Consider the following 13,603-nt stretch of genomic DNA (forward strand, 5'->3'; position numbering starts at 1 on the left):
ATGTGTGCGGTTTTGAGTTTGTTTTTTTGTGGTTTGGGTTGGTTTGGACTTGGACTTGGTTTTCTATTGCTTCAGCTATCAGAGGTAATGGCATTATAAATGTAGCTATTAGACCTTAAAGGCTATGGTGAGTCTTTTGCACTACCAAGGCTGTCTGTGCACCACGTACTAAATAGCTCCTCAAATTGTGTATTATCTCTTGAGTTGTCTGTTTTTCAGATGTGATACTGGAGTCAGCCTGTATTTTGTTTTTCTAAGGTTTTTTGAGATTTGTCAGATCTTGTTGGATACATTTTTTTACTTTAGAAAGAAATAGTGACAGTACAGCACAGAGAACACATTTTACCTCATAAATAATATTAATTCTTCCACCTCTTGCAGTATTTATCTGGGCGTGAGTGGTACAACCAGCAGGCTTCCCGGGCTGTCAATCAGGCCATTGGCAGGGTCATCAGACATCGCCAAGACTACGGTGCGATCTTCCTCTGTGACCAAAGGTGAAACCTTGGCTCTAGAACATGAACATGCATCAATGTCTTCATGTCCCAACACGAGTATCGGTATTTTGGATATAAAATGCGCTGATATTACTGGTTGGAGAAGGCTACGGCTCAGAAGTGATTAGATTATTTCATTTAGCAGGTTATATAAATATTGCACTGTTTTAAGAAGATAACTGGATTCTTGCTTTCTGCTCCTAGAATATGCTGTCTTGGAGCTGCAGAAAGTGATTAATGCTATTAATGCCAAATAAGCAAGTTTGTTGAATTCATGTTCATAACACTACTGGGAATCGTGTGGTAACGTGGTTTTACATTTTCTCCATCTGTCATTAGAGAAGGCAGTGACCAGCTTTGTGAGAGGAGGGGAACGAAAATGAGGAAAGATTAGATTGCTGAAACAATACAATCTGTATTAATAGATTAATGTTATCTTGCATGTTATATTAATGGATATTTATGAATATAATGGACAACAAGAGTTGCCTCAATGCTGAGGCTTGACTGGGGACAGCGAGCACGTCACGATTCACTGCTTCATAGTTACAGTTGCACAGTTAAAGGTTTTATGGGCAAAAGATAAGAACTGGCTCATGGCGTGGTGCGTGCTACCAACAGAGCCCTTTTCTCCTGAGCAAAGCCATCACCTCATCTCATTTATTGTGCTGTTTCAACCTTCTGCTGTTTCGGTGCTCCTCCCTAGTCCTTTTGGACCCCGATCTAGCATCGATTGAATTCATGTAGGCCATCCTGGCAAATAATTCTCTCCCAATTCCGCACAGGTTCACAACTTGTGAGGTGAGAAGCCGGTTGCCATCGTGGGTCCGCCCATATGTGAACGTTTATGACAACTTTGGGCATGCAGTCAGAAGCGTCTCCCTCTTCTTTCGTGTTGCTCAAGAAACTGTGAGTATCTTGAAAATTTGTTGGTTGGTTTTTTATTTTTTTGATAGTGTTGGAAACTGGGAAGACTAAGCCAGATGAACCATATGATGGAGTCACTTATCTTCTCACTCCATCAGTTGTCTTTTCTGAACATCGGTAGTTTTCCGGGAAAGGAGAGATGCTTCATCTTTCTCAAAGAGTGAACAGGGACAGGATGTGTTGTCATGCTGGTCAAGTCATTAGGTTAGATCACAAAAATAACTTCCTTTTCCAGTCCCTCATAAATAAACACAGCTTTCTATGACTGGAACTGATGTTAGCATCAAAAAGCTTGTTGTCTTGCCCTCAGGAAGAGGGTATACGTGTGGAAGAACCAGTCAAACCCTTAAATTTAAGTATAAGTTGACCAGTTTAAAGGGCAAGATGAACCCACCAGTTGTTACAGTTCATCAGTGGGTCATTTTTACTAGTGTGGCTTCTCTCTTAGCATTAGGAAGGTTTTTTTCTCAGTAATAGTTCCTTAATTTAAAAAGTGTTGTAAAAAGACTTTCTAATTGACTGGAGAAAGTCATAGCAAGAAGTGGGCTGGAAGCCGACATGGGAAAGTCTTTGTCCCCAAAATAGAGATTAAGGTGAAAATTACCTTTAAGATTAAACCTACAATTTCATATACAGATTTGGATGACTTCCTGGAGGATGCTTTAGCCAAATACAAGTTGTTCAAAGTAAGTCACGGATGGATGACTTGATGATCTTTACTGTTCATAAAGGAGAGTTTGGTGATAAATAAGAACCACAACCCAACGTGCATTGCTGGAGGAGCTGCGTTGCAGGGACAGTATAAGAAAGCAATTGCTCTTTAGCAGGGTCGTGACCTTTTTTTCTATTACACAGGTCCCTTAGTGCTGAGCTGCTTACTCCATTTCATCCATCTGTGTCACTTCCTAGTTATTTAATCCTTTTCTTCAAAAGCATGTAAACCCAGAATGGCTAACAGTCTTGCTGTCAAAGATTATTTGGGGAAAAAGGAGATGTCTTGGGGTTGTTGCAGAAACTTTTGGTTGCAAAGGAAGTGTGATGGAAGAGTAGCTTTTGCCTGCTGTAGCATTTTTGTAACCTGCTTGCAGATGCCCCCGCCCCTGCCACAATGTCCTTCTGGCTCTGCTGCTTCCCTGAGTGAGACCAATACGGCCCTATCTACTTCATCTGAGCAGATCCACTCCCTGAAAAAAGCCAAAAACTTGGACGACCATGTTCCCAGTTTGAAGAGGAAACGACAAGGTAGGTTTGACTTCTCAGAGACACCTTTTTTGGTTTCAAGCTGAACTGGAAAAACAGGAGTAAGAGACTAGAAACTGGAATGGGAGTGAGAGCAAGGAAAGCTCCAAGATGGATGTAAAAGTGTGACGAGGAGGGATGTAGCTTGTCCTTAGAAAATGAGGGAAGCAGTTGCAACAACAGAGCAAAGAAGCAGATGGAGCTTGAGAAAGTGTCCTGCAGAAAAGCAGTTTGGTGGAGTATCACAGATTAAAAATTAAGAACTGGAAGTCTGTTTCTAACTAGCACTGACTTGTACGTGTTCTCCTTCCATCCTGTTGTATGAATGACTCCTACACGCAGGAGAAAGAAAACGGAAAGAGGGCATTGACCTTGGAACAAAACAGTGTTTTAAAATTCACGGTTAACTGATGCCAAAGAATAAAGCATTTCTCGCCTCACATACTCTTTCAGAATGTTCCATTCTTGATGGCTTGCTGGTTTGGAACAGAACAATGACTTTGTGTTTAAAGATGTGGTTCCAGAAGAGTTACAACGGAGTGTGAGAGTGATTTCCCATCACATCTAAGCCAGCTTCAACTGACTGCTGGAGTAGTTTCAAAAAACAGTGAAAATATTTTGAAGAGAATGCCCTTTAGAAGTAGCAAACTGATGTTAACTTAACATTGCCTACAGCTCTAAATTCTTATATCTAAACCCAAACGTACCTGGATCCTCGTTAGTGAGGATGCGTATTCTTGGGATCAGAGATGACTGTGTCTTACAGATATTGATACTGTGGGAATTATAGGCTTTAAAAAAACTTATTCTGTTTAAAAGTAGTAAATCATATTTCATGGCAGAATCTCTCCAAAACCAGAAACTGAGTTTTTGGGAAATCCGTAAAGCTAAAGTAGTTAAGGCCAGAAAACTTGCAGTAAGAGGGTTTTTTCCCATTGATCCTAAGGCATTTTGAGATTAGCTGTGACCATCACTTAAGGAAAGATTTGAGAGAAATCTGCCAGGTTGTAGTAACAAATGCTTAAGCAACTTTGAGAGTGATTAACCAGTCTTCTGGCAAAGTCATATAATGCAGTTCTGCAAAATGTGGGAGATTAAATCGACCATGCTGTGTTAGATACTGAGGTATTGCCAAGTCAAAGAAAATGCGAGAGAAAACGTGGAATGTTGGTTTGTTTTGCTGTGGTGCTAGGAAATGGAGCTGGACCATCCAGCCTATGCGTGGAGTATGAACAAGAGCTCGTGTCGCCTAGAAGACCATGGATGGGGCTCTTGAAAGCGTTGGAGCACAACGAGAAGAGCGACAAAGATGCAGAGGAGGAAAGTGACCTGCCAGGAGAGGAGAAGGTAACAGCAGTGGTGTTGCAAAATACTTGCTTGTAAGTAAAAATTGGAGGCTCTGAGGCAAGATGAGTTTGGTGTTGATTTAAGAGCACCAGTTCAACCCTGTTCAAAAAAAAAGCTCACTGTAATCAGTGCTAGTAACGGCAAATTCTGATAATTAAGCTTAATCAAAGGATTTCCGTGCCACATTCGGCTAGGTGACCAACAGGTACACGCTTGTTCTGTGCTCTTCAGCTGCTGACCATGTAGATTTCTGAAAGTTCACTGCTCTCTGGAGAGCAAAGACCTCTCAAAGAAGAGGTGGGTAGATAACATCGTTCCTCCTAGGTGGAATCTGCATCATCACTTGGTACGTGACCAGCTGTTGAATTCAAAAAAGGAAGCAGGGAAGGTTTATGAATTAGACATTGCACTTAATCTGAATCAAAAATCCACTGTTGCATTGAGATCAACAGAGCTTCTCCTGCGCTGCTCGTTTTCTTTCCTCTTGGATGGGTATTTTTAGTACATCAGTGGTTAGGCTGTGGTGCTCTTGCTTTCCCAAAGTCCCTGCTTGCACTTGTTGGTGGGGTACCTCCCTTGCCTGACTGCCATCAGCAGGATCATTTTACTGCCGCCTTGCACACTCAGTGTGGCTCATGATTAATGTGTGGACACCAGGAACGCTTATTGTAACAGACTTCTCCAACCTTAACAATTCTGTGCCTGAGGGAAGGTGTGGAGGTGTAAAGAGTATCTGGGGAATATCTAATGAGGCCTAAAGGGGATGGATAGAGTCATATACAAAACACAGGGAGTGTACAAACCTAGAGAAACGAACAAGGATGGAGAATGTTTAACTTGTATTGAGAAACTGGCTCTGTCACCCATGGAACGCTACAGCACAGACACCAGAACTGTTTCTTTGGAAAGCCTGGCGCGTCTCCAGGGACTTGGTAACTCCACTGCAGTATTTCTTTAACCCAGCCACGCGGCTGTTGGCGTAGCGCAGCGTTTCCTTATGTTGGATAAACTGATGGTCCTAATGCTCAGCAGCAAGTCAGTTCGTGTCTGCTTCCTGCATTTGGTGTTACTGCTCTTCCGTGGCTTGCAGGGAAACGTGGCGTCCCCCAGTGCTGCACCTGAACTGGTGGACTCTGGCTCCAGAGACCTGGGAAGTCCTGAGCCAGCTTTCACCCTCAGTCTGATTTTAATAAGCACTGGGTTTGGACTGATAAGGGGATGGGTGTGTTCCGTAGCTTTCTTTGCTGTCCATTGTAGTATCTGTGGTTGCTGTTTTTTCTTTTATCAAGCTTATACCGTGTCCTTGTTCATTAAATAATGGCCATTTAGCTGCTGCCATTGTGAAATAATTTGCTTGGGGTGAAACAAGAAAAGAAGCCTTTGGCATCTCAGGCCATCAAAATGCAAGTAATAGTCTCTCAGTCCGTTCAAAGAATGATTTGGCAGGTGCCCTTAATCACTTTTCCTTGTGAGATATACCTTCTGGAAGCCTTATTTCCTCTGGATCGTGCTCTTCAAGGTGATGATGCCTTTACATAGTCCAAGATTAAAAAGATGGTTTTGCTCATTTTTCTGACTTATTGCATGTATCATGAAAGTTTGGCTTGCTGCTTGTGTTCCAGCTCCCCATTCTGTTACGTGGTGCTTAAAATATATTGAAACCTGCACTTAAACCGTGGTCGGACTTGTCTGGAATTCAATATCCTTACCATATTGCAAGTGCACTGAAGGCTTTATTTGTGAGCATCGGCAACCAGCTCTGCAAACTGGCAAATCTGAGGTTATTGGCTTAAGGGTCTGGGCTTTTTTTTGGTGTTGCTGGTTTAGTTGTAGCCAGTTAAATTTGACTCTGAAGCTTTGTGATCTGAATAGACCTATTTAGTGGTCACAGTGTAACGTAGGGGTACTGCTGTGCTTCACTGGTTCTTCTCACAAATGAACACTTTAAATGCACTGGTAGTCACATCCTTGCTATGAAATTCTTTTATTGAGCAAGGGCAAAGAAGTAAATCACTTCCCTGCTTTCTCAACAGGTGTGTAGAAACCACCTGGCAATACACGGCTACCTCGCGTTTCTTCTGGTACTTGAGTGGTGGTTTTTTTTAATGTGGTTGATACTGTCTTGATCTAATATCAGAGTCTCTGCTGTTAAGCAATTCCACTCCTCTTGCTTTTGCCCACTCATGTCTATTTTGGAGCTTTTATATACTGATATTCCCAGTCGCCGCGTTACGAGCATGATTCTTTGTTACTGGGAATGGGAGGTGCTTAAAGAGCTCGTCAAGCCACAGGTGTTTCTCCTGCTGTCTCATCCTGTCTGCCCTGATATTTTCTACAAGTCTGCTTCATCTTCTCAATACCCCAAGAAAAGCCTGACAGAGGTTTTTCTTTAGAAGTGATGTACTCCCAGGCAGGAAAGTGAAAGGGCATGGGAGGCAGCAGTTACTTCCAGGGCTACTCCAAAACAGTTCCTTGTAGGTTCAACTGTTTTGGTCTCTTTGTCCAGTAAAAGATCACCTTCTAGAAACATGTGTCCCAGGATCTGTTGCAGTCGTTTAGGCTGACTTGCTTCACTTTCTTGAATGGATTTCACAAGCTAGGTAATGAGCTTCACTACTGGAAATGGCTAAATTAAATGGTAACTTTGAAAAGCTTTTTTATTTTTACCTTTCTTCTTTTCTTTTAATCTTCACAGGCACAACGTCTGTCAACGCTTTCGCTTCAATATGAGAAGAGGTTAACAGATGAGCAGAAAGGAGGAAGGAAGAAGATAAAGCTAATCAGCAATACAGTATGTGTTGTCTTATGTCTATGCCATTTCTTTGATCTGCAGACTGCTTTAATCTGAATTGCAAATTTCCAGGCAGATGGGTGACTGATGCCAGAGCAATTACATTTTTTCTCCAAATTGTAAATATTTGTCCATGCACATCTGAAAGCTATTTCTGTCATGCTCTTTCTCAAATCTAGATGTCCCAGGCACAATCAAGCACAGGTCCAGGTAGGGTGAGTCAGTGAAAAGAACTGTTTTCTGACATTTGCTACCTTGTGAACATTTTCTCCTAGACCAGCTGTGGTGGGTGGTTTCATTCTTTTCGATTAGAATAGAACAGATCAGTTGGAAGGGGCCTGCAAGAGTCACTTGGGCCAACTGCTGATGGAGCCTTGAACAGTAGAACTGACCAGGTTTGGGTAAGCGATCACATCCCAACCCCACCTGTGGTGGATCACTACATTTGCAGCCGTGCATTATGATTTTGCCCTGTCTCCAAGCTCAATTAACTCATTATGCAGTGAGTTGCTGAAGAGTCACGATAAATTCATGAGAAGTCACCATAAACTCGTGAGAGCCCCCTGGGTGATGGGGGGTGCAGTAGTTGTCCAAGGTCCTGCGCTAAGTGAGCGCTGTCAGGCTCCTAGTCGTGAGGGAGACAAAACTAGTAGAGGTGTAGAACTGGATCCTGGAGCTGGTAATATTCCAGATGTGAGGAAGGGAGCAGGTTCACTGCAGAACGTTGTGTTTGCAGTTTGTTTGCTGTCTGATGTCATGGTGAGTCAGCCCAGTCCTCTGTAGCAGCTTGAAGTAAAGGTTTGGAGTCAAAACCATTTCTCTTCTTAAGCCTTCTCCTAAGAATAGAGTTGTGCAATGAGACTGACTGCCTTCTCGAGGAATATTTCTGAAGCAGTCGCTCTTGTCAGCAGAGGTGACCTGCATCGCTCTTCTGTGAGGGAATGAGCACTCACAGGGATTAACATTTTAGAAATGGGTATTATAATGAGCTGGGGAAACGAACAATATACTTGTGCCTGAGGCATAATATACTTGTGACAAGGGTCCAACAGCTTCTGTGTTCCACACGTGTGAGCATGTTGTAATGCACAGGCACTTTTGTGAAGGACGGGTTGTTCTGAATCTGTTTCAGGTCCCTGGTGCTTGTGTTTCCCAACACGAGAGAGTAATCTCGCTTGCTCGTGTCAATAGTGCCCTCAAGAAATGTCTTAGAGGAACCAAAATTTCTGAACACCTTCCATTCTTTTGTTTCTCCCACTTCAGAGATTAATGTTTCTCAGTTAATTGGACATTTCTAGGAAGTAGGCCAGTTAGATTTAGGTTTTTTTCTGTGGAACTAAAACTGGTTTGATTTTTTTGGGGGTGGAAATAACACATGCATTACGAGCATGACTCCCATAATTGCAAGAGACGGTGATCTGTGAGTTGAAAGCGTTCGTTGTAAATATGTTACTTCCATCTGCCTTTGTGTGAGAGTAATTCCTAAAGTCATGCTGCTTACTGGGAAGTCTTCCTGCCTTTGCAGGAAGCGAAAAAACCGAAACCAACAGAGCCCAAGAAAGCCCGAGCTGCAGCATACATCGCGACGGTGAAGGAGACCCTGAGCCGAGAGAACTACGATCTCTTCTCTAAGGCTCTCCAGCACTACAAGAGTACAGATGACTTCCACACTATGTTGTCCCAGATGACCTCTCTCTTTACAGAGGATGAAAAAAACCACGTCTTGTTACGAGGTGGGGTGACATCCCCGGGATATTTATGTTACGTGACCTTTGCCTTTCTGATAGACTTGGGTAGACGTGTTTTGGATTTTGAAGTGCAAATCAGTCACCATGATGATCGTGAAGGTTCGTTGTCTTGTATGCCCGGACCACATGAAAAATCATCCCAGTCTAATTATTACATGTTAGTTTGCATCTTGACAGGCTTGAAAAAAAATCAGATTCTGTGGAAACTTGTAGTATAGTGTATTCCTTGTGACTTAGGAGGTAAGGTGAGGAGTGTGGTTGGTTGAGTTGGGTAGATGCGCTCATAAGGGCTCAGTGTTAATGCAGTAAATAAGTAGACAGACATTATATCTAGAGTTTTTCTGTTTAAATAAAGTGATCTGGGCAAGCGTGGATAGCTTTGATATTTTCTTGGCTTTTCACAACTGCGTTGACAGGAACTGGACTCCTGCCAACATTTGTTCTAGTTTAACAGGGTGTTTTTTCTCTGTGATTTTTCATTTCCCTCTCAACTTGGGAGCAAATGGGTGCATTTTTCTGTGACTTTTTTTCCCTTTACTAAAATAAAAAAGCATAGTAATGCATCCTGTAAAATATTTAAGGTTAATTTTAAAGTTAAGGAATGGGTAAGTCAGTATGAGCACTTAGTACTAAGAGTAGCTACAGTCTGTCCCTGAATTTGCTGATCTCACTATGTAAATAAAATATTTGATTGCCAAATTAAGGGCTAAGTCTGCTTTTCGCAAGTGGCAGGCACCTGAAACCTACAGTTCATTTGACGTTTAGGATTTTGGTTGGCAGGCGTTTTAGGGCAAATAAGAAAGGTGTAAAACTAACAGTGTATCAGTTACTCCAAGTATCAGCCCAGCAGATACTTTGGCCCCAAAGTCTATGAGGTAGCTCGTGATGTTTTACTGCAGGTATCCGTTTCAGGGAGAGGTAAGCTAGTTCCTGGTCACAATGAAAAAGTTGCACTTTATTACCTACTGGTAATATTGCCAGAAGTTTGCATGATAGCTGACCTTTTGTAACTTATAAGCGTGCTTATTGCGTAAGTGTTAGATAATGACAGTTAGATTTTAGGTTATTTAGCTGCGCTTTTTAATCTTCATGTTACCTCGCCTAGAAGTCCTGTCATTGTAGGCTTCTCTGTCATTTAATGACTGATTTTTCTTTTTTTTTTTTTTCTTTCTTCCCCTTCTTCTCTCTCACTAACGAAAGATTTTTACCAGTTTGTTCGACCTCAGCATAAAAAACAATTTGATGAAGTGTGTTGCAATCTGACTGGAGTGGGCTGCGGCTACAAACCTGAGCACAGCCTCCTGTGGGAAGAGAGGGAGCTGCTGGCCAAGAAAACAGGTGAGGAGCTTGGCTCAGCAGTTCTGTCATTCCATGGGCCCCTTGTATTTCTGCGTATTAGATGCATCTTGATCTACAAGGCTGGAAGGCAATTTGGTTTAATCAGTAGTGAGCTAAAGCTCCACTCTCAGTGCCTTACCATGAGTGTCAGTTACTGCATCATTTGTGAGGATGCTGTTTTGTTTCAAAAGGGGGTTTTACAGATCTATTTAAATCATTAATCTGAGTTTAAAAACTTTCTGTGTGTCGTCTTTGATATCCTGATAGAGCCACCAGCATTGAGATGTACCAGAATTGTGCCTAGAGGGCACCAGAATTGTGCCTAGAGTGTAATCCTGTCCTCATAGAGCTTCTGAAATTTTTGAAAGCCTGGAACAACGAAGTTCTAAAAAAAGCAGGGTATTAGCTCATTCCCTCTTATCAGAGAAGCACTTCAACAGGTGTTTTCAGCACGGAATGGCATACTTTTGACATGCACTATTCTATGTTCATTCTGCCCTAAGCTCCCTGTTAACAGACTGGTTTGATTTAACAGAAGAAAAGCAGAGGCAGCTGAAAACCAAATTCTCAGAAGACTTGGGTGCTCAGCTAAACCCTAGGCTCCACTTGAACCGGGGAGGAGTCCACTTGAAGACAGGACTGAACAGTGCAGGTACTTCTCACAGTAAATAAAAGCACAGTCCCTAGATAACACAAATTATGTTTTATTTCACCACAGACTACAAATTCTGGTGGGAACCAATGTTTTTTGTGTTCACCTGGCACAGCAGCTCGCGTTCTGTGGGTAGGGGCGATGGCAATTCAGAATTTTCAGCAAGGATCATGCAAAGCAAAACACAAAAAACCAAAAAATTTACTCAAGGTGCTTATAAAGGAACGCAAGTAAAGCCAGAAGCTTGCGCTAGAGACTGAGCTGGCAAAGGTCACTGAGGGAAAAGGTGATGTGAGCACAAGAGTGCTGGGCTTCCTGTTTGTCCAGGGCTCATGAAAGAGCCTTTTAAGGGGTGTAATTTTAGATTACACACATAGAAATCCAGGTATGAAGAACGAATCGTTTCCTGTTTAGTTATCAGTAATGTATGTACACTCCTCCTGTGGACAATCTGGTTTTTTATGCTGAAACAGAGACTGGCAAATGTGTTCTCACAATCTCCACACGCATCCCTCTAACTTCATGCTGCCCAGTATTTATCTTTTGAAATCAAAGGCTTGGTTGCCATTTGATTACAGATCTTCCTGTGAACAGCTGGGGAATTTTCTTGTATTTCTCACAAGGAAATGAGTAGGATAGTTGGACAGTTTAGAAGTCTTTCTTCAGAGGTTAAAGAATAGTCAAAGGCTAATCCTTCCTTTTATAATTTTTTTTTTATTATTATTTTAAAAGGTAATTTTTCCTGGAAGGCTTTAAAAGCTTTTCATATATGAAGCCATGTTACTGCTTTTGATTTTTTTCCCTGGTTTGTTTTGTATTTTAAGAACACTTGAACAAAACAGAGTCTTTGCTAATTATTTTGTCCTGAGGTCTGCAAGATTGATTTTGTTGCTTCCACGAAAAGTGATTGAGAAAATAGCAATAAATGGATGTACTGTTTTTGTTGCTCACTCCTTAAGTAGAGTATGCTCCTGTGAAAGCATCCAAAGGGTGTGTGATATGCCCTAAAAGATACTGAATACAAAATGCACACCCATGTCTTTTCGCTTTCAGGAAGTTGAACAAAACCCAGCATTTAAAACTTAATTATCTTATTGAACTTCTTGAGAAGTTCTTTAGTGCAAAGATCTACGTACCAAAAGATGTGGCTGGTTAATTTAAATCCATTTCTTATCATATACTTCATCCACATTTGCATGCCTGTAATATGCAAACCAGAATTTTTGCCTCTAAAACGCAGCAGGAACCAAAGGCTGACGTTTGGAACCAAAGTCCACGTGGAGGTTAGCAGGACGGTCACAGCTGCTCTCAGCGCGCTGTCGCACTCCTGCGTTGCTCTTTGCTCTCCTGTGGGTTGTTTGGCGTTAGCTGTTATTTTTTCACGTTATGTTTTCCTGTTGGGAAATACGCACACGTGTCTTTCTCCTTTTATTAATAAAAGGGGTGGGAAATCTACTCCGTACAGTTCCTCTTACAAGTTTACTTGCCAGCATAGAATCCTAGAACGGCTCAGGTTGGAAGGGACCTTAGACATCATCTGACCCACCCCCCCTGCCATGGGCAGGGATGCCTTTAACCAGCCCAGGTTGCTCAGGGCCTCATCCAACCTGGCCTGGAACATCCCCAGGGACGGGGCAGCCCCAGCCTCTCTGGGCAATCTGTTCCAGGGTCTTGCCACCCTCGCACTGAAAATTTCTTCCTAAGATCCAACCTAAACCTATTCTTCAGTTTAAATCCATTTCCCCTTGCCCTACTGCTGGCTGCTCTTGTAGAAGATCCCTCCCCAGCCTTCCTGGAGGTTCCCTTCAGGTATTGGCAGGCAGTGATAAGGTTCCCCCAGAGTCTTGTCTTCTCCAGGCTGAACCATCCAAGTTCTTTTGGCCTGTCCTCATAGCAGAGCTGCTCCAGCCCCTAGATGATCTTTGTGGCCTCCTTAGAGCCATTATAGCTGGTTAAGCCACGTTTAAAATGCTTCTGTTCCTTTGGTGTTAACACAAAAACCTAATTTATTGCTGACCTCTGTGCATCACGTCTTCTGCATCACCTTTTGCTCATTCCCTAGTGACCAGCTGATGCATTTCCCCATTTGAAATATCAAACCAACTCCACAAGATGCTAAAAGGAATTCTAGGGATTGCTTCCCAGGAGAAGCCCTTGGCTCTGCCCGAGGCCGTGCCGTGGGGACCTGTGGGGCTGTGCCCACAATGTTGGTTTCACCGCTTTGAATCAGCCCATCCTGTCTGAAGGAAAAGAGGAGTGGATGTGAAGGAGCGAGCTCTTTGTGCCTCCCCAAGCCTGCTCACGTGTGCTCTTTGTCTCTCAGGGCTGAACGCCAGTCGGGCTCGGAGGAAAGATGCTGAAGAAGCTTCAAGCTCGAAGAGAGATCCCTACCAGCTCCTCAGCACTTCCTACCTCAACGACGTGAGAAGGGCTTTGGACAAAAGTGCCTACAGCCGTTTCCATGAAGCGCTGCTGGCTTACAAGAGGACAGATGACTATGATGCCATGATAGCAGTGATAGCAGCCCTTGCCACTGACAGACCAGAAGACTTTCATCTCCTACAAAGTAAAGGATTTATTTCCTTTTAAATTGCTTCTAGCTGAAAAGGTGATGTAGGCGCTGCAGTCTCACATGAGGAATGACCTTTCACCGGTCATCAGTTTGCAAATTCTGCACTTTTAGGAGAAATTTGTAGAATTGGTGAGCTTCCCCTCTCCCATTTTTTGGCTTAGCGAACCAGATAAGTGGAGCAGGGGGAAGACGTGTTAAATGAGAGTCACTTAAAGAGTGAGAAAGGTCAAGGTTATAAAACATTATCTCTGTTTGCTCAGTTAGAAATTGTTGATTGGAAATGTTAGGTAAAAACCTCAGGAATTCCAGTCCTAACCTTCAGTCAAATTATTTCATTGCCTCTTTTTTCCCTTCTCAGTTACTACATATGGTTCAGAAAAGACAGTGCTGACTGTTGAACTGACTCAGTTTTGTTCTCCTGCTCACTGACTGTTACCGACGCTGTCTTGAATCAATTCCAGGTTTTGGGATAAGCAATCACTTTTGATTCAC

General features: G+C 42.7%; 1 protein-coding gene across 1 annotated transcript; it reads left to right on the top strand.

Annotated features, from left to right (window-relative positions):
* Positions 1–381: 381 nt before the first annotated feature.
* On the top strand, positions 382–13,105 carry LOC104279749 (regulator of telomere elongation helicase 1-like; the record flags this gene model as incomplete). The annotated part of the gene is made up of 9 exons (XM_009877134.1): positions 382–497; positions 1,283–1,406; positions 2,513–2,666; positions 3,856–4,010; positions 6,706–6,801; positions 8,327–8,534; positions 9,750–9,887; positions 10,423–10,539; positions 12,863–13,105. Coding segments are annotated over 9 exons (1,351 nt in total), but the record flags the coding sequence as incomplete, so codon positions are not given.
* Positions 13,106–13,603: the final 498 nt, after the last annotated feature.

Source organism: Apaloderma vittatum, unplaced genomic scaffold (genome assembly GCF_000703405.1).
Source record: "Apaloderma vittatum isolate BGI_N311 unplaced genomic scaffold, ASM70340v1 scaffold43840, whole genome shotgun sequence".
Classification (NCBI taxonomy): domain Eukaryota; kingdom Metazoa; phylum Chordata; class Aves; order Trogoniformes; family Trogonidae; genus Apaloderma; species Apaloderma vittatum.